This window comes from Microcaecilia unicolor, chromosome 3 (assembly GCF_901765095.1).
Source record: "Microcaecilia unicolor chromosome 3, aMicUni1.1, whole genome shotgun sequence".
NCBI lineage: Eukaryota > Metazoa > Chordata > Amphibia > Gymnophiona > Siphonopidae > Microcaecilia > Microcaecilia unicolor.
This window is the reverse complement of record NC_044033.1, coordinates 278,707,406-278,728,617: the sequence shown is the minus strand read 5'-3', so window position 1 is coordinate 278,728,617 and position 21,212 is coordinate 278,707,406. Positions and strand designations below refer to the sequence as shown.

General features: G+C 41.4%; 1 protein-coding gene across 4 annotated transcripts in view; it reads left to right on the top strand.

Moving 5' to 3' along the window:
- Window positions 1-21,212, top strand: part of RMDN2 (regulator of microtubule dynamics 2) — a 166,390-nt gene that overhangs the window by 112,049 nt on the left and 33,129 nt on the right. For all 4 annotated transcript variants that reach the window (XM_030198119.1, XM_030198116.1, XM_030198118.1 and 1 more), the window contains exon 7: window positions 8,860-8,937. In XM_030198119.1, the coding sequence (XP_030053979.1) occupies window positions 8,860-8,937 (78 nt within the window). The remainder of the gene's footprint in view (window positions 1-8,859; window positions 8,938-21,212) is intronic.

Below are 21,212 nucleotides of genomic sequence, written 5' to 3'. Positions count from 1 at the left end.
ATTTAAAATTGTGTTCCTGTATTTACTAATGGGCAGCGAGAGATGGTCCAGGAGGAAGTACCGGAACCCAAATTGTTTGATTTTTAATGCGGGCTACTTTTTTTGTTCTCTGAAACTTCAGATGCTCCTGTTCTCTACCCCAAAATATGCCTGTACATTTCCGCCAGATAATAAAAAGGAGTTTCATGATTTCTACAGACACCAAAGGCAAATAGCGTTTAGCGCTCCGCTTCAAAAAAGATGTCCTTTTTGGACCCCCCCCCCGCAATAATTAAAACGTTCTTTTTGGACGTGCTTAACTCACTAAACACATTGTGATTGGTTCAGAGACTTCCAGGTCTCTCAGCTGAATAAAGCACGTCCAAAATGGACGTTCTTATTATTGGGGCGGGGGGGGGTAGGACGTCCAAAAAGGACAATAAATTTTTATGTTAATTTTGACAGGAAAGGTATATTGGCAATAGGCCTGTAATTAGCCAGAAAGGTCTAACTGACATTACTCTCCTTCAAACTTGGACTTATATAGGCCCTTTTCCACTCCCACAGCATAGTACCAAGTTCTAGGGATGGCACCATAATACTTTGTATAAAAAGGAAGAAAAAGTGATTCAAACTTTCTAAGCAAACTAGAAGGAACTCATGAGGAGCTGTAGTAAGATTAAAGTTTTTTAGGATTTTTGAACATCTACTATTGTTGGGATATTGAACCCAGTGAAAAGACTATATGGTAATTACTCGAGAATGTGACAAAGGTTGCAAAAGGAAGTTGAAGATAGATCTGATGAAGGCTGCAGATTTGAAGAAGTAGGGGGTGATAATGAAAAACAAATGTTGCAGAGGGGTCAATCTTTCTCTTAAAATGAGAAGCTAAGGCAGCAGCTGTAGATGCCTCAATATTTGATGTATGATATAAGACTGAAATGCGGGATCTGACAATCCTGAAAACTTAGCTGAATTCATGGCTGTGGTAATCAGATTTGAATAATTTCTCCAAGTTACATGAAGTGTATGTTTATAAACAGAGGCAAGTTGTTTATACACTTGTAGTATGTCTGGTGTGTGATATTTCGTCCACAAGTATTCTTTGTGACCTAACTGATTTTTTAAGAAGTCACAATTCAGAGTTATACCAAAGTTCTCTTTTCCTTTCTTTTTCTTGATGAAAAGGTACAGCCACTTTATTTAATGCCAGTTGTGTAGAAGTGGACCAATGAGAGATTTTATCCTGTAATGAAAGAGTACAGTAGAATATCCTGCCCAATATTCAAAGCAATTTAACCAGGAATCATATTTTTCCATCTACAAATTTAGGGTCTCTTTTACTAGAGAGTGGTAGGGCTACCACCAGCTTGGTCTGCAGCAGATCAGCCCTACCGCCGGGCTCACCCAGGAGCCTGACTGTAGTTCCAGGTCTCCCACATGCCATTTCCAACACTATAAACTACCTTTTTATTTTCTAGCGCTGGGGAGCGTGTCCAGCAGTAATCGGGCAGCACCAGGTACTGTCCAATTACTGTCGGGTTACTACCAGAGCCCTCACCATCTCCTAAATAGGAGGCAGTAAGGGCTCTGGCAGTAAATGGCTGTGTGTCAATTTTTTAACTACCGCTCATTGCCATTTACTGGCCCTTTAAAAAAGAAAAGGCCTTTTTACCAGCAGTGGTAACAGGTGGCCTTGGCACGCTGCAATCCCACCCATCTGCATCACTGCAGGCCACCTTTTATTGCTGTTTGGCTAAAAAGGGCCCAATCACCTCACTTGTCATTCTCATATCATTTATAAATCTATAGATCTGTGGGGCACTCCACTATTCACCTTCCTCCATTGAGAGAAATGACTATTTAACACTATCCTATGTTGTCTGTCTTTTAACCAGTTCCCAGTCCACAACAGAACGCTGCCTTCTTATCCCTTGGCTTTTTAATTTTCTCAGGAGTCTCTTATGAGGGACTTCGTCAAATCTATTCTGAAAGTCTAGATACACTACATCAACCAACTCTTGTTTATCCACATAGTAGTAGGAGAATGAAGAATAATGCTTCCTAGTTATTACAAAGACCTGAAGCCTTTTTTATGACGAAATTGTCCATTTTGATATGCAGTGCTAATCACAAGGAAATGACAGCAAAGCAAGTAATGATAAAGGGGATTTAAAATTAAATTTGTGTGTGAGATTTCTCTAGTTTTTAGTAGAATACTGATATAAGTACAAATGTTTTCCTACTATATTGTCATGATTTCAGTTTGCTTGTTCTCAGTTCCTTTTCTCCTTTGAATCCAAGGCAGTAACCGGCTGATATTCAGCATGAGTTAACCAGCTGGGAACAGCAACCTACCGGTTAACTCACGTCTTAGCTGATAACCAGTGACTTTCAACAGCATTTAACCAGTTAGCACTGCTGAAAATGCTCGATTAGTGCCAGAAATAAAGCTGGCGATGTTGGAAGCGTGACCACTTAAGTCCTGATATTTGGAATATAACCAGCCAGGCTTAGTAGCCAAATAAGCCCGCATAAAAATTCATGGCTCGTTGGGTTTAAATATCGATCATGTGCTTGCCAGTGTTGAAAAACTCAGATATTCAGTGAACACCTGGATTGAACGCCGACAGTGGACAGTCAAAGTGCTGCCTGCTAAATATTGGGCAGTAAAAGGGTAATTTTATAAGGCATTTTTCACACATAACAACCCACATATAAAGTATGCGTGATGACCAGAACACGTGCAGTTTTATGTGACCCAGGTGTAGGCATGTTGTAGGGCAGGTTTTGGATGGAAGGTGTGTGGACTCACAATTTATTCATGTATTTTATGTGCAAACATTTATACCTGCTTCTGAGCAAGCACAATTATTATTAAATATTATTATTATACAGGACTTATAGCCATAGATACTAGAATAGTTCACTATGGGTTACAGTAGTTAAAAGAATAAACCCATCATTCAAATGATACATTCAATTATAAATAATAAATATACAAGCTAATATCACTAACATAATACAAAACTTAATCCAATATCTCAGGTAGAGACAGACACTACATATTTCCTAAATAAAAAGATTTTAAGTGACCTCCTAAAAAGCCGATAATTTCTTGTCATTCTAAGATTGAGAGGCAAAGAGTTCCAAAAAGGTTGTGGTCTGATAAGAAAGAGTAGACAAAAATCTAATAGACTTAACCTTTTGCACTGAGGGATAAGAGGAAAAAAAAGTTGCTCACGCAATCTACCTGATTTACACCATAACAGCAAGTTAACTATATCCATCATATAAAGAGGGACCTCGCCACACAATATTTTAAAAACTGTAACCCCTGATTTAAAATAGACACATGCCTCAACAGAGAGCCAATGTAGTTTAATCATATCAGTGGTCAGAGAATCAAATCTGCCCAAAGAAAAAATTAGTCATATTGCTGTATTCTGCACAACTTTCAATGATCTCAAAGAGACCTTAGTGCAACACAAATAAACTATATTGCAGTAATCAGTTTTGGACAGAATCAAAGATTGAACAACAAGCTTAAAAGTAGCAGTATCAAAATATTTCTTTATAAAATGAAGCCTTTTTAAGTAAAGTAAAAATTTCCTAACAACTGAATTTATGAGATTTCATACTAAGAGCACTGTCCACCTCTACCCCAAGAATTCTTGAAGAATTCTGAAAAGGATGATCTGTCAGCCCTAACCACAAAACTTTAGTTTTTTCTTTTCTTAAGCTTGTGAGATGTAATCCAGGTTTCAATTAAGTTAAAACACTTCAAAATTTCTGTTTGAGTCATAATCCAATCATCTAAAACAGGACAAAGAACTGAGATATCGTCAGCATACGTAAAAAAAATGTAATTTGGCTTTCTCTAAAAATACTTCCAATGACTGCAACAAAATATTGAACAATGTAGATGAGAGTGGAGAGCCTTGCAGAATTCCACAAGGAACTGTCCAAGGTTCTGAGATAGTATTACCGCTTTAACACAGTGAGACCAATTGGTGAGAAAACCATGAAACCAGTGCAAGACTACAACTTGAATATCAAAACTACTCAACACAATTAACAGGATTTCATGGTCCACTAGATTGAATGCACTTGAAAGATCAAACTGTACTAAAATAGCGCACTTTCCTTGACTCAATAACGTCTTTCAGAAACCTACAATAGAACCCACCACCATTTCCATGCTAAAGTTTCTCTGAAACCCAGATTTGGAGTAATGTAAAATATCAAACTTTTCCAAATAATTCTCCAGCTGTTGAATAACAAAACATTCCATAATTTTCGTAACAAGTGGAATGGAAGGTATAGGTCTGTAATTGCATGTTGCCAGTCACACACTTTGGAATTGGGGTTAGAATATATTATATATATTTATTGCATTTGTATCCCACATTCCCCCACCTATTTGCAGGCTCAATGTGGCTTACATAGATTTGATAACATTGTCATATCAGGGTGTCAGATACAGTTAGTAGTGTGTAGTGATCAGGAAGGGAGGATAGAAGGAGAGAATGATTGGATAGTTATAGAAGGGGGCGTTTATAATTGAGTGGGTTGGTGAGGTGATTTAGTGAGGTTATAGATATTGTCACATTCACTTTAGTCATGATTTCTGCAGGATCTGTGCTGTTATTTTATAAATATATGTAGAGGGGCATTTTCGAAGGAACGTCCAAATCAGAATTGGGATACACTGCTTATTAAGTTAAAAAAAAAAAAATCCATCCCGCATCCATTTTTGAACAGTAAAGTGTCAGGATTTCCTGTTCAAAAATAGATGAGAAGGACGTTCTTGGCCTGAAAACATCCAAAATGAACATTCATTTTCCAAAAGTCTCCAATATAGCATTTTCAGAAATGCTCCCCTTTCCACATGCAGGACCCAAGAGGCAGGCAGAGCTCCGAAGTCTCAATGCATGGTTGAGATGATGGTGCAGGGATGGGGGATTTAGATTTGTTAGGATCTAGGCAGCATTCTGGGAAAGGGGGAAACTGTTCTGAAAGGATAGACTCCACCTTAACTGGGATGGAACCAGGCTGCTGGCGCTAACTTTTAAAAAGAAGATAGAGCAGCTTTTAAACTAGAATGGGGGGGGGGGGGGGGGAGCCGACAGTTGCCCAGGAGCGCATGGTTCAGTATGGTGTATCATGAAGGATACTGTTGAAAGAGGAAATTCAGGGAATCCCAGTAGAGAGGTTTCAACAATGCTGAGAAAAAGCCAGGCATGTTTAAGGAGAAAGCAGGATAAAGGATGCACATTATCCCTATCAATTTCTAAGCAGCTTGTAGATGCAAGGAAAAAACACAGTTTGAAGTACCTGTATACAAATGGTAGAAGCCTAAAAAATAAGATGGGAGAGTTATAGTATATAGCACTAAATGATGAGGTGGTAGACATCTCAGAGACTTAGTTAGTAGAAAGAGAACAATCAATGGGACTCTGTGTTAACAGGGTACAAATTATATCACAGTGATAGAGAGGATCAAATTAGAGGGGAGTTGCACTATATGTTAAAGAGGGAATTGATTCAAATAAAATAAACATTCCACATGAAACAAATAGCAGCATGAAATCATTATGGATAGAAATTCCTTGTGTGAAAGGAAGGAGTAGTCTTGTACTGCTGTACTACCATCTGCTGGGACAGAACAAACAGACAAATAAAGAAATGTTTACAGAAATTAGGTAATCAATAGAAATAAAACAAAATAAAACATGGAAAAGAAAATAAGATGATACCTTTTTTATTGGACATAACTTAATACATTTCTTGATTAGCTTTCGAAGGTTGCCCTTCTTCGTCAGATCAGAAATAACATTTGCTTATTTCCGATTTGACGAAGAAGGGCAACCTTCGAAAACTAATCAAGAAATGCATTACATTATGTCCAATAAAAAAGGTATCATCTTATTTTCTTTCCCATGTTTTATTTTGTTTGATTTCTATTGATTACCTTTAAAAGTGGACTAACATGGCTACCACACCTCTCTACAGAAATTAGGAAAGCTGGCAAATTGGGCAACAGTATAATAATGGGTGATTTCAATTACCCCAATATTGACTGGATAAATGTTACATCAGGGAGCGCCAGGGTGATAAAATTTCTAGATGTAATAAATGACTGCTTCTTGGAGCAACTGGTCTAGGAACTGAAGAGGGAGAGCCATTTTAGATCTAGGCCTTGGTGGTGTGCAGGACATAGTAACGAAAGGTAACGGTGTTGAGTCCCCTGGGAAACAGTGAACATATCATGAACAAGTTTGAGCTACTATCTGGAATGAAGCCACAAAGAAAATCAACTGTAACTGCATTTAATTTTTGAAAGGGTGAGTAAAATAAAATAAGGAAAATGGTTAAAAAGAAGCTACAAGGATTGGCTGAAAAGGTTAGGACACTAACGGGCTCATTTTCAAAAGAGAAAAATGTCTTTAAAAATGGCATAAAGCAGCATTTGGAAGTTTTTCTCACAAAAACGTCCAAATCAGTAATTTCAAAACCTATTTTGTAGGCGTTTTTCTATGAAGTCCATCAGAAGTACATCCAAATCTCAAGGGGGCGTTTCAGGGGCATGTTCAGGGCGGGACTTGGGCATGTCTAAGACTTAGACGGTTTTCAGCCATAATGGAACAAAACAAAAACTTCCAGGACTAAAACTTAGACGTTTTGAGCTAGACCTGTTTTTATAATGAATAAGGCACAAAAAGGTGCTACTGGAGGAAATCAGGATTGATCTCCCCGCATTCCCACAGTGGTCACTAACCCCTTCCCACCCCCCAAAAATGTGATGAAAAACATTACTTGCCAGCCTTTATGCCAACCTCAGATGTTATACTCAAGTCCATTAGAATAGCATACAGGTCCCTGGAGTAGTTTAGTAGTAGTGCAGTGCACTGCAGACAGGTGGATCCAGGCTCCTACCACCTGTTACACTTGTGGAGGAAATTGTGAGCTCTCCAAAACTCACCAGAAACCCACTGTACCCACATATAGGTGCCCCCCTTCAAAGCCCAATTCTAATAAACACAACTTTAAGACAGATACCAGAACCAGAGTCACCAAATCTTGTGTAACTAAGTTATTTGGATTAAGTCACTTGGCACAGGTACAAAATACAGTTCTAGAGAGCACCTTTAAGACTATTGCAGCATAAAAATATGAAATCACTGGCACAGAAGTTCACCACAGTTCAAATAAGAAACTACCAACATAAAATTATGAAATCACAATGCAACAACAATTGTAAGTTATAGGCAATAAGATAGAATAGTAAATAGAGGCTAGGGATAAGTGGGTCTCCCATAAGAGCATTCTGGATGGAGGTGACATTGCAATGGTGATCACTGTAGAACTATCCTCAGTATTTGATCTGGTTGAGCATTCTCTACTCCTTTCATGTCTTTCAGGTTTTGGACTCGGGGATAGTTTTAAAATGGTTTCTGTCTTTTCGCCATCATCATCTTTTTAAATTTTTTTGGTCTAGATTTCAGCTTCACATTCTTCGCGCACACTGTTTCAATGTGGTGTTCCACAAGACTCGGTGTTGGCCTGCTCTCTTGCACCAGTAGGTTCGACCATGTAACTAACCCCCTTGCTCATTCAGTTTCATTGGCTTAAGGTCTCTTTTCATATTCATTTTAAAATTTGCTCCCTTATGTTTATGTTTAATGTATTTGATATACCACCTTTCTTGAGAAAACAAAACAAGGCAGTTTACAAATCTAAGAAAAAAAAAGGAAGGGAACACCAATTCTCAGAACCAGAAAACAAGAAGGAGGGTAGTGGAGGAGGGAAAGGATAGGAAAATAGACATGAGCGGGGGTGCTGTTGAAGCCTGTGCAAAGAGTAGAGTTTTCAGGGATAAATGATATTCTGTACTTCTTAAAAGTCAACTCAAGTTGTAGTGAAGGTGGCAGAAGACTCAATAAAATGGTGGCGATAATGAAGAATGCTGATTTGCAGGTGGAGTTGAAATGACCCATTGATGGAAGAGAAATGTAAAGCTGGTGCACATGGAGGGGCATAATCGAAAGGGACGTCCTGTACAACGTAGCTTTTTTATCACTGAGCTCCACGCACGAGGTCTCTTCCTGGTTACAGGTTGACAGCCACAAGTTTTTTCTTCAGACTATTACAAAAGAGTATGAAGACTCCTGAGGCAGGCCGATACACCTGTAGATTCACATATATACATCACAAACTATGTTTGTTGTTCCTATTTATATCTTGCTCGGTAGTTGAAAGTGTTAGTTTGTAATCTTTTGTCTGATTTTTATTTAAGGACACCTGATCTAGGATGGTCTCTTTTGCAACCTCGCTATCGGGATACCCTGTCTTCCCTGTTTTGGTGATATCTTTGAAAGATTCCTTGTTCTGAACCATGCGTTTTTGAACGACTGTTGGCCTTCCCCCAGGTTCTAGTTTAAAAGCCACTCTATCTCCTTTTTATTTGCCAGTGCCATCAGGATCCCCATTCCCCATAATGTTACTCAGTTCCTTACAAATCTAAAACTCTGTACCATCACATCTTCCATGCATTGAGACTCCGGAGCTCTGCCTGTCTCTTGGGCCCTGCATGTGGAATAGGTAGCACTTTGGAAAATGCTACACTACAGGTTTTGGATCTGAGCTTTTTCCTATGTCATTGGTACCCACATGTACCAAGACAACTGACTCTTCCTCAGGACTATCTAAAATCACATCTAGGTGACTCATTAATATTTCTGCTCAAAAATGTATCTAGCAAAGTTTGCTACAGGTAGCAGAGTATGGTAGTGACTGAATACTTAAATGACATGATATGCTAGACAGAAAAAATTGATTCCAAGATTCTAGGAATGATGTTTTGGAATTTTTTTTCAGGAGCATTTAGACAAAGCAATTGAATTGCGGCCTCAGGACCCTCTTTTATACTACCTCCTTGGAAGATGGTGCTATGCGGTAAGATGCCCTATGCATTTTTATTATAATTATTCTAAAAGTCACTATTTTATGAGTAATATTTAGATGACATTTTGCTAACCATTTTTATATATAGTACTGTATGTGTAAATCTACTACTACTACTACTATTTAGCATTTCTATAGCGCTACAAGGCATACGCAGCGCTGCACAAACATAGAAGAAAGACAGTCCCTGCTCAAAGAGCTTACAATCTAATAGACAAAAAATAAATAAAGTAAGCAAATCAAATCAATTAATGTGAACGGGAAGGAAGAGAGGAGGGTAGGTGGAGGCGAGTGGTTACAAGTGGTTACGAGTCAAAAGCAATGTTAAAGAGGTAAGCTTTCAGTCTAGATTTAAAGGTGGCCAAGGATGGGGCAAGACGTAGGGGCTCAGGAAGTTTATTCCAGGCGTAGGGTGCAGTGAGACAGAAGGCGCGAAGTCTGGAGTTGGCAGTAGTGGAGAAGGGAACAGATAAGAAGGATTTATCCATGGAGCGGAGTGCACGGGAAGGGGTATAGGGAAGGACGAGTGTGGAGAGATACTGGGGAGCAGCAGAGTGAATACATTTATAGGTTAGTAGAAGAAGTTTGAACAGGATGCGAAAACGGATAGGGAGCCAGTGAAGGGTCTTGAGGAGAGGGGTAGTATGAGAAAAGCGACCCTGGCGGAAGATGAGACGGGCAGCAGAGTTTTGAACCGACTGGAGAGGGGAGAGGTGACTAAGTGGGAGGCCAGCAAGAAGCAGATTGCAGTAGTCTAAACGAGAGGTGACAAGGGTGTGGATGAGGGTTTTGGTAGAGTGCTCGGAAAGAAAGGGGCGGATTTTACGGATGTTGTAAAGAAAGAAACGACAGGTCTTGGCGGTCTGCTGGATATGAGCAGAGAAGGAGAGAGAAGAGTCAAAGATGACCCCAAGGTTTCGAGCTGAGGAGACAGGGAGAATGAGAGAGCCAGCAACAGAAATAGAAAACGGGGGGAGCGGGGAGGTGGGTTTGGGGGGGGAAATGAGAAGCTCGGTTTTGGTCATATTTAATTTCAGGTGGCGTTGAGACATCCAGGCAGCAATGTCAGACAAGCACGCTGAAACTTTGGTTCGGATGCAAGGTGAGATATCAGGGGTAGAAAGGTAGATTTGGGAGTCATCAGCATAGAGATGGTAGGAAAAGCCATGGGATGAGATTAATGAACCAAGGGAAGAAGTGTAGATAGAAAAGAGGAGGGGACCAAGAACAGAACCCTGAGGTACGCCGACAGGCAGAGGGATAGAAGTAGAAGAGGATCCACCAGAGTGAACACTAAAGGTGCGGAGGGAGAGGTAGGAAGAGAACCAGGAAAGGACAGAGCCCTGGAATCCAAGTGAGGACAGGGTATCGAGAAGTATGCTGTGATCGACAGTGTCAAAAGCAGCGGAAAGATCAAGAAGAATGAGGATGGAATATTGACCTCTGGATTTAGCCAGTAATAGGTCATTGGAGACTTTAGTAAGCGCAGTTTCGGTTGAGTGGAGAGGGCGAAAACCAGATTGTAGTGGGTCAAGAATAGCATGTGAGGAGAGAAAATCAAGGCAGCGGCGGTGAACAGCACGCTCAAGTAATTTGGAGAGAAAAGGAAGGAGGGAGATGGGTCGGTAATTAGAGGGACAAGTAGGGTCAAGTGAAGGCTTCTTAAGGAGAGGTGTGACCACAGCATGTTTAAAGGCAGCAGGGACAGTCGCAGTGGAAAGTGAGAGGTTGAGAATGTGACAGATAAACGGAATAAGAGTAGGAGAGATGGCATTAAGAAGGTGGGTGGGAATGGGATCAGAGGAACAGGTGGTACATTTTGAGGAAGAAAGGAGAAGTGTAGTTTCCTCAATAGTAACTTCAGGAAAGGAGGAAAGGGAATGAGGGGAAGGAGAGAGAGGGGAACAGACTAGTGGAGGGAGAGCTGGTGAGGTAGAGAAAGCAAGGTTGATCTTTTGAACCTTGTTGTGAAAGAATTCAGCAAGGGTCTGAGGAGATAATGAAGGGGGAGTTGGGGGAGGGGGCACCTATTCCACTTCGGGTGTCGAGAAGCTTCTAATAAAATATTTATAGAGTTAAGGGTGTTTGCTTTAGGATCTAGTGATACGCTATGCAAGAGAGTCTTTGATCCAAGGATTATTAGATTATTCTATCCAGAATTGTTACTATAAGGTTTCCAGTTCTACTCCTGAAATTATTTGTTGTTGAAATAAAGTAGTAATACTAATAGTATATTGCTACTCACCTGAGGGACAAACTGAGATGGTTATTCAGAAAGTCAAAAATAAGAAACTGTGATGTTTTGGGGTTAACTGTTATTCACAGTTTCTTATTTTTGACTTTCTGAATAATATATGTATATATATCATTGGGAACCGCCCCCTGTGGTAGAAAATAGAAAATTATTTTCTACTGCAGGAAAGAGTGCACACCAACTTTGAAATTTCCACTGGGTGCCCGCGCTAGCCTGGCAGTAGTGTCGTTGGCGCACGCTTACCCACATGTTAGCCCTACAGCCGCTTTGTAGAAAGGGCCCCATGGTGTTAAGTTAAATTTAGGTTCTGTTGAACAATAAACTACAGAGAAGAGAAAATAATAAAGGTATACCTAAGATTCAACTTAATTTTTTTAATAGTTTATTGAAATGTAATTTTAGTTATTCATTAGAAATTGAAAATTATTGTTAACCTATTTCCTATTCCTATTTCTCAACCCCAAAGCTGATGAAAAGGTATTACATGCCTTGGGTGAACCTTAAGGCTCGTGCCCCCCCCCCCCCCCACCCTCCCCACCAAATAACTTTCAGGATTCTAGCCACTGCCCAGAGATTTTGATAACCATGAACATTCTAATACTACCTCCAAAAATAACTATAAACAAATAATTGAATGTCATACTTTTAAAAGTAAAAAATATGTACATAATTTCCAAACACCATTTAACAAGGTAAATGGGTTTTATGGGTAAAAATTTGTTGATTTTTTTTTCCCAGTTTGTGTGGCTGTCAAACCTATTGTTTGCTTTGACTGCAGCTGTTTTTGTGTCCCCTTCCACCCCTGTAGCTGTTGCCCTAAGTGACTGCCTAGCTTGCATAATGGTTACCTTGCCCCTATCACCAGGGTAATCGATTATACGGTTAATTACCACTGTATGGGGGAGGGGGAGTTACTTTTTTGCCTTGTTCCCATTAGGACTATTGTTTTGAAAGAGAAATGCTCACTGTAACTGGAGAGTATAAGTTTAAGGGGAAACCTCTAAACAATTTGTTCCTAAATAGATTAAGCCTTTACCGTCAGTTAACTTTATGCAAGAAAAATTTATTGTAATAAGTGTACTACTGGAATAGGAGGACTCCCAAAAGATCAGTCTTGATTAGAGAATGACGTGGGGACAAAATTTGTCCCCGTCCCCGCGAACTCTATCCCTGTCCCCGCGAACTCTGTCCCTATCCACAGAAGCCTCGCTGTTTAACCACCCTTAAGATTTACCTTTGGGTTTAAAAAGCAAATTCATGTGCATGTAAGGACTGCATACATGACTTAAAACAAATGTCTTTAAAATGTAATAATACTGGACTGGTCTGGCAAGCAATAATGAAACAGTGATGGAATATTCATTCACATAACAAGCAATAATGAGCACTAATTTTTCTAATCATTCTGCTACTCCAAGCACATTTAATTCTTTTCTCACTATACAAAACAGGGAACCACAGAAAAACTGAAATAGAGATCTCCCTCAAGAAAGCCAGGTAAACACTGGTAAAAGAGAAACAGAAATGTATTTTCTCCTGCACTCTGCAAAATACAAAAATAGAAAAGACGTACATTTCGCAAAGCAGGCACATCTCAGTCCTTAAAAAGTATTAAATAAAAATATTTCTTTTCTACCTTTGTTGTCCGAGCACTTTATTTTTCTAACTGGGCTGGTCCCACTCTCTTTTCCACTTTCCATGTGTCCGTCTTCTCTAAATTCTTTTCCACATTGGCGTTTCCATTTCTTCTCTCTCCTCTTGGCTTTGTCCTTTCGTTCTCTATATCTGTCTGGCAGTGATCTTTCATTTCATGCCCCCCCCCCCTCCCTTATTTGTGTTTATCCCCCTTTCTCTCACCTTAGTCTCTGTTTCACTTCTCATCTACCTACTGGTTTTTACCATTGCTCCCTCTGTCTCTCACTTAATATCCAGTCTCTGTAGCCCTCATCTACCCTCCACTGGATCTCATCAGCCTATCAGTCCCCAACTCCATCCATTTCTCTCTTTCATTCCCTTGCTTCCAAGGCCCTGTACCCCATGCCCTTCCTTCCTCTTCCCCCTTGGAAGGTTGTGTCACTCTCCCTCCCTCCCTCCCTTCTTCCTTCCCTCCAAGGTCCGGTGTCACTTTCCCTCCCTCTCCCCCTCCACAAAGTCTGGTGTTGCTTTCATTCCCTCCATCCTTGTCCAACATTTCTCCTCTCTTCCCTGCCCTCCACTCCATCCATGTCCCGCATTTCTCCTCTCTTCCCTCCCCTCCATCCATGTGCATCTCCTTCCTGACTTCCCTCCCCTCCATCCATCCGTGTCCAGCAACTCTCCATTCTCCCCTGCCCTCTCCTCCATCCACCCTTATCCAGCAAATTTGTTCTCTCCCCTGCCCCCTCCATTCATCCAGCCATGTCCAGCAATTCTCTTCTCTCCCCTGCCCTCCCCTCCATCCATCCATGTCCAGCAACTCTCCATTCTTCCCTGCCCTCTCCTCCATCCATCCATATCCAGCAAATTTGCTCTATCCCCTGCCCCCTGCATTCATCCATCCATGTCCAGCAATTCTCCTCTCTCCCCTGCCCTCCCCTCCATCCATCCATGTCCAGCAACTCTCCATTCTCCCCTGCCCTCTCCTCCATCCATCTATGTCCAGCAACTCTCCATTCTCCCCTGCCCTCTCCTCCATCCATCCATATCCAGCAATTTCCTCTCTCCCCTGCCCCCTCTATCCATCCATGTCCAGCATCTCTCCCCTGCCCCATCCATCCATCAAGGCCCAGCAATTCTCCCCTGCCCTCCCCTCCTCCCTCCATCCATCCATGTCCATCAACTCTCCATTCTCCCCTGCCCTCTCCTCCATCCATCCATATCCAGCAAATTTGCTCTCTCTCCTGCCCCCTCCATTCATCTGTCCATGTCCAGCAATTCTCCTCTCTCCCCTGCCCTCCCCTCCATCCATCCATGTCCAGCAATTCTCCTCTCCCCTGCCCTCCCCTCCTCTCCATGTCCAGCGATCTCTTCTCTACTACTTGACATTTCTAAAGCGCTGCTAGGGTTACGCAGCGCTGTACAATTTAACATAGAAGGACAGTCCCTGCTCAAAGGAGCTTACAATCTAAAGGACAAATGTACAGTCAGTCAAATAGGGGCAGTCTAGATTTCCTGAAAGGTATAAAGGTTAGGTGCCGAAAGCAACATTGAAGAGGTGGGCTTTGAGCAAGGATTCTCCCCCTGCCCTCCCCTCCTCTCCATGTCCAGCGATCTCTTCTCTCCCCCTCCCCTCCCATCCATGTCTGGCGATTCTCCCTGACCTCCCTTAGCTCCCCCACAGCCTTCCTCTTTGTTCCTTCCTGCCCCCTCCCCCGCACGTTTAAACCTTTTATTTTCCTCGCAGCGACGGCAGTGAAGCACACAACACAGTGGGCTCGCCTTCAGCCTTTCCCTTCCCTCACACAGTGTCCTGCCCTCATGGAAACAGGAAATACGTCATCACAAGAAGGTGGGACACTGAGTGAGGGAAGGGAAAGGCTGGAGGTGAGCCCGTTGTGTTGCGTGCTTCACTGCCGTCGCTGCTAGGAAAATAAAAGGTTTAAGCGCGCGCGCGTGCGTGGGAGGGGGGAGAAGGAAGGAACGAAGAGAAAGCCTGTCCAGGAGCTGAGGGCGGGAAGAGCTGCCTGCAGCATTGCGCTAGCCCTGCGTTTGGGGGGGGCAATGTCATGGGTAAGCGTCTGTTGTACCGCGGATGCAGGGGTTATTACTGCTCCTGCAGGGCAGGAAAATAACCTCTTTTTGCACCCGCGGTAAAACTTTGAAAATTTTCCCTATTCTTACGGTTTTACTGCGGATTACTTCAGTTTACAGCGATTACCCGCTCCTGTGTCATTCTCTAGTCTTGATGCTGTGAAGGATTGGTTAGTGCAGTGGACTTTGATCCTGGGGAACTGAGTTCAATTCCCACTGCAGCTCCTTGTGACTCTGGGCAAGTCACTTAACCCTCCATTGCCCCCGGTACAAAATAAGTACCTGAATATATGTAAACCGCTTTGAATGTAGTTGCAAAAACCTCAGGCGGTATATCAAGTCCCATTTCCCCTTTCCCTCTGCAACAGTTGCAGAGAGCAATGAATACAATTCAAAACTTTGACTGTGAATCTTCCAGAACCCAGAGAAGCAAATTTGCAGAATAGAATATGAGTAATGAGGATATATGTGACATATCACTCAGAAGGATTTGGTACTTGCTATTAAGATGTGAGCGGATCATGCCAGAGGAAAAAGAATCATTATCCAAAGACTATGAACAGAATTGAAAAAAAGAAATGTTGGGATGGATAAAGAGATTGACCACTTTCTCATTATCTCTCTTTTAAATTAGTCACAAGTATCTCTAGAACTGTCTTTCCCCACTGCACCTTTTCTCTTCTGCTTCCTATCTCGGCCCTTTCAACCATACTGCACCCTTTGCCTGAAACAGACTTCATAAGACTACATCATGCTCCCTTGGCCATTTTCAAATCCAGAGTAAAAAGTCAACTCTTTTGAAGTTGGTTTTACACTTGATCATGTCTATAGAATATATTCTCCTAGAATCTCTTTTGTTGTAAATGTTTGTCTCGACTAGATTGTGAGTTTTGTGGAGCAGGTACTGTTTCTCAGAGGGGCAAATGGAATGGGAGACTAGGCAAAAAGCTATGCAAAAAGTGAAACCGTCAATAAAATATAGCTGGAAAGCAATGAGCACAAATGGTCACAGTCTGAGCAACAAAGTGCAGGATCTGCAAGCCCTGATGTTAGAGGCAGACATAGATCTTGTTGCTATCACAAAGACATGGTTTAATGGCTCCCGTGAATGGGATGCAAGCATACCGGGATATAATTTCTTCAGGAAGGATAGAGCTGACTGAAAGTGTAGAGTAGCAGTACTGTATGTAAAATATATATATATATATATATATATATATATATATATATATATATATATATATATATATATATATATATATATATATAAGCAGCTATAATTCAGGGCAACTTGGGAAAGGAGGAAGTGATATAGATCGTCTACAGACCTCCAATACAAATGGAAAACCGAGACAAAGATCTGGTTATAGATATCCAAAGTTTGAGAATAAAAGGTGAGGTGAGGTGCTGTTGCTGGGAGATTTCAACTTGCCGAATCCAGATTGGAGTGTTCCATCTGCAGAATCGGAAAGAAGAAGAGAGAGAGTGGATGCCTTTCAAAGTGCTCTCCTCAGGCAACTGGTGACAAACCCCACCAGAGGCAATACTAGATCTCTTGTTCTCAACTGGGGAAAATGTGTCTAATGTCCGGGTGGGTGCCCTTATGTGCAGTACTGATCATTACACCATATGGTTCAATATAGGAGCTAAAGAGGAGTGTAGACATCTAAAACTCAAGGTCCTGAATTTCAAACATGCTGACTTTATAAAATGAAGGAGTACCTGAGGAAAGAGCTAGCAGAATGGGAGGATATAAGAGAAATGGAAAGTTAGTGGTTCAAGCTGAAAGGAACAATCAAAGTGGCAACAGATCTATATGTAAGGAAAGAAAACAAAAGCAAGAGGAAAGGAAACCTATATGGTTCACCAAACAAGTGTCTGAAGGAATAAAGGCAAAGTAGGTAGAACGCAGAAAGAACATAGAAAAGAATACCGCATAAAACTCAAAGAAGTGAAGAGAGTGATATGGCTAGCAAAAGCGCAGGTGGAACAAAATGGGTAGAGATATAGAGAGACTTTTTAAGGCTAGAAATGGAAATGAGCTGCTGAGAACTGATATGTGGAGATTGATAAGGAAAAGACAGATGTACCTAACAAATGATTCTGTTCTGTGTTTATGGAAGAAAATCTTGGAGAATGATATCTAGCATATACTTGTTTAATTTCTAGCATGGCATCTACAAATATCATTTCTCATTTACAGAAAATTCTCTGTACCATCTTATTTGAAAAACAAGTCAAGGCAGTGTACAGACTAACCAGGAAGAGGAAGGGAACTCCATATTTTAATAGGAAAGCAGCAAACAACCAAAAATTGTCACATTTCAAACAGAGTTAATCACAGTCACTTCAGAAAAGTTATGGTCTGTTCAAATAGAATAAGGGATAAAATCCTACATCTGGGTCCGATGTCTAGATTCCTGGCAGTTCTCCTTGGGCAATATTAAAATAATGTGTTTTCAAACCTACCCTGAATTTCTTATATGAAAGCTCAGAGCGCAGAGAATGCGGAAGGTTGTTGCAGAGAGAAGGAGTAGTGAAAATATTGGAAGGGCTATGGAGAACAAACCTATGATCCTTTAAGGAGCATAAAGAACATGAGGGAACATAGGAGATAATGAGAAAAGATAGATAACTAGGGACACTGTCATGATGGTGGCAAAGTTGAAATTTTGAATGTAATCCTATATTTAATTTGCATTTGGCAACCAATGTAAGTGGAAATGTCAAGGGGTAATATGAACAATAAATAAATAAATTCTATTTTTTTAGCTCGACATAAAAAACATACTGCAGTGTTTTGTAAAGAGTGCAGCATTTTAAGATTCACTTAACACATGCTGGCATAAACATTAAAGTAGTCATAAATGCATGAAATGGGGTATGAGGCACATCATTCTATGAGATGACAAAGGGCATAAAACCCCAGACTTCATAGCACACATTTGCAAGGGGCATACACAGGGGCAGACCATGGGTGGGACATAGGTGGGGCTTTCATTTACACATGTAATTTACAGAATACTCTAGGTTACTTACATACTTGCTACACCAAGATGTTCACACTTACACCAACTCTATGGAAGGCATGTGAGTACTTTCCTTTATAGAATAGACTTCTACTGTATTCCCTCTGAGTACCTAATTGAAGGGAATTCAGATATAGACTTACCGCCTATATATATCTTTACACATTTTCAGAAGATTTAAGCAAGTAAAAGGAGTAGCCTAATGGTAGTGTAGTGGCCTAAGATCCAGGCGAACTGGGTTTGATTCCCATTGCAGCTCCTTGTGACTCTGGGCAAGTCACTTAACCCTCCATTGCCCTAGGTACAAATAATTGCTGGCGTATAGGATTAGATTCTATATATCATGCCAACATTTCCCCACATAAATCAAAGCATATTCTATAAAGTACACTTTAATTTAGGTGTACTTTATAGAATAAGCCGAGCTCCGGTCCACGCAACTAAGTTTAGTCATGGTCAAATACACCAAGTAAAACTTGGTGTAAATCCTGATGCCTAAGGGTCTCTTTTACTAAGCCGCGGTAAAAAGTAACCCCATCTGTCTGGGTAGATTGTGTTCCCACATTACTGTCTAAATTTACGTAGACTATGGGGAGCTAGATAACAGGCATGGCAGGGGCAATGCTCTGAATTTAGCTAGATGTCACTATCTTCTACATCAATGAATATTTATGAACTTGATTTGCATACACTGTCTCCATTATATGCAAATCTCTTTCAGGAATATTCATTGTGGATATCCTAAAAACCTGACTGGCAAGGGGTACTTGGACTTGGGAAACACAATTCGTCATGCATCTAAATTTGTGTAGATAGCTGGGTTCATACAAATAAAAATAAGTCTGGCTGACCCTGTGCTGACGCATAGCTCACACTAAATCTCCCTCCCACTCCACAGTCAAGTCTGAGGACAGATGCCCTACACCACCACAACCCAGTACAAAAATAAGATGCCACCTCTTTGGGGGTAAACAGCACGGAAGCTAGCTATTTCTTTGGATCTTGCCAGGTGCTTGTGACTTGATTTGGCCACTGTTAGAAACGGGATACTGGGCTTGTTAGACTGTTTGTTCTGACCAAGTATTGCATTTCTCATCTCCTTATATTCTTATACAGTAAGAGCCCCTTTTACAAAGGCACGCTAGTGTTTTTAGCATGCACTAAATGCTGACTCCTATTATATTCCTATAGGTGTCTTAGCATTTAGCGCACACTAATTTGCCTTTGTTAAAGACCCCCTTAGTGCAGGAAAGGAAATTGCTGCAGGTTTTCTACTGTCCTGATCAGCCAGTGCTGATTTTTAGTGTTAACCTGCTACATTTTTATCTGGTGGAACCCAGCCACTATAAATCTAGCCAATCAAAGTTCAGACTCTTCTTGTTCACATGAAAGTACATTCTGGAGTTCCTCATTACCTTTCCTTTCTATCTATCCTTGTACCCTCTTTGGAAACTCTGTTCTTCAAGTAGGATATTCTAATCTGCACCTTTCTCCTCAGCCACTAACTTCAGATTCTTTTCTTTCCACCTACTGTCAAGACAATTAGAATAAACTTCCTGAGTCATCATGTCATGCTCCCTCTCTGGCCCTGTGGAAATCTAGCCTAAAACCCACCTTTTGGGGGCTGTTTTTAAATGGTAACCTCTTAGTCTCCTGTTTATACCCATGTTGCTTTTAATATTTTCTCTTTCAAATTTTAATAAAGATTTATAATAGGAAAAAGGGAAAAAGAAATATGAAAATCCCTAATTCTCCAGAGTAGGGGCCATCCCTGAATGTGTACCTGTGGAGCACTGTGAGGGGCATAATCGAACGGGGCGCCCAAGTTTTCCTGAGGGCGTCCTCGCAAAGGGGCGGGGAAACCCGTATTATTTAAACAAGATGGGTGGCCATTTTTCGTTTTGATAATATGGTTGGGGATGCCCAAATCTCCACATTTAGGTCAACCTTAGAGATGGTTGTCCCTGATTTTCGGCGATAATGGAACCCGAGGACACCCATCTCAGAAATGACCAAATGCAAGCCCTTTGGTCGTGGGAGGAGCCAGCATTCGTTGTGCACTGCTCCCCCTGACATGCCAGGACACCAACCAGGCACCCTAGGGGGCACTGCAGTGGACTTCAGAAAAAGCTCCCAGGTGCATAGCTCCATTACCTTGTGTGCTGAGCCCCCCCAAAACCCACTCTCCACAACTGTACACCACTACCATAGCCCTTAGGGATGAAGGGGGGCACCTATTTATTTATTTATTTATTTATTGCATTTGTATCCCACATTTTCCCACCTTTTTGCGGGATCAGTGTGGCTTATAATATGAGATGAATGATGGAAATGCAGTTTGTTACAAATTGGTTATGGATTACATTGTGCAGAGTTATGCGAGACAATCGAGGTGTCGTTAAGGATGTAACAATGGAACACAAACATTGAAACGTTGGAAGGAGACAATGGGAGCTTAAAGGGCAATAATAAGGTATAAAGACATATGGTATGCATATTTCTGTGAGTAAAGGTATGAGTGCTGTGAGATTACGGGGGATGAGAGTTCAGAAGTGGATGTATGATGCATTAGTGAACAGTGAGTGTGGACTTTATGTGGGTACAGTGGGTTTGTGGTGGGTTTTAGAGGTCTTACATTTACCACCAAAAGTTTAACAGGTAGGTGGGGATGGGCCTGGGTCCGCCTGCCTGAAGTGCACTGCAGTACCCACTAAAACTGCTCCAGGGATCTACATACTGTTGTCATGGAGCTGGGTATGATATTTGAGGCTGGCGTAGAGGCTGGAAAAAATATTTAAAAAATTTTTTTTAGAGAGGGGGTTAGTGACCACGGGGGGAGTAAGGGGAGGCCATCCCCAATTCCCTCTGGTGGTCATCTGGTCATTTAGGGTACATTTTTGTGGCTTGGTCTTAAAACAAAAAGGACCAAGTAAAGTCGTCCAAGTGATTGTCAGGGACACCCTTCTTTTTTCCATTATTGGCTGAGGACGCCCATGTGCTAAGCACACCCCAGTCCCGCCTTCGCTATGCTTCTGACACGCCACCGGGAACTTTGGTCGTCCCCACGACGGAAAGCAGTTGAGGGCGCCCAAAAATCAGCTTTCGATTATGCCGATTTGGGCGACCCTGGGAGAAGGACGCCCATCTCCCAATTTGTGTTGAAAGATGGGTGCCCTTCTCTTTCGAAAATGAGCCCATGTGTAAGTCCAGTAGCACTATAAAAATGATACATAGTAGTAGATATAGTTTACAGT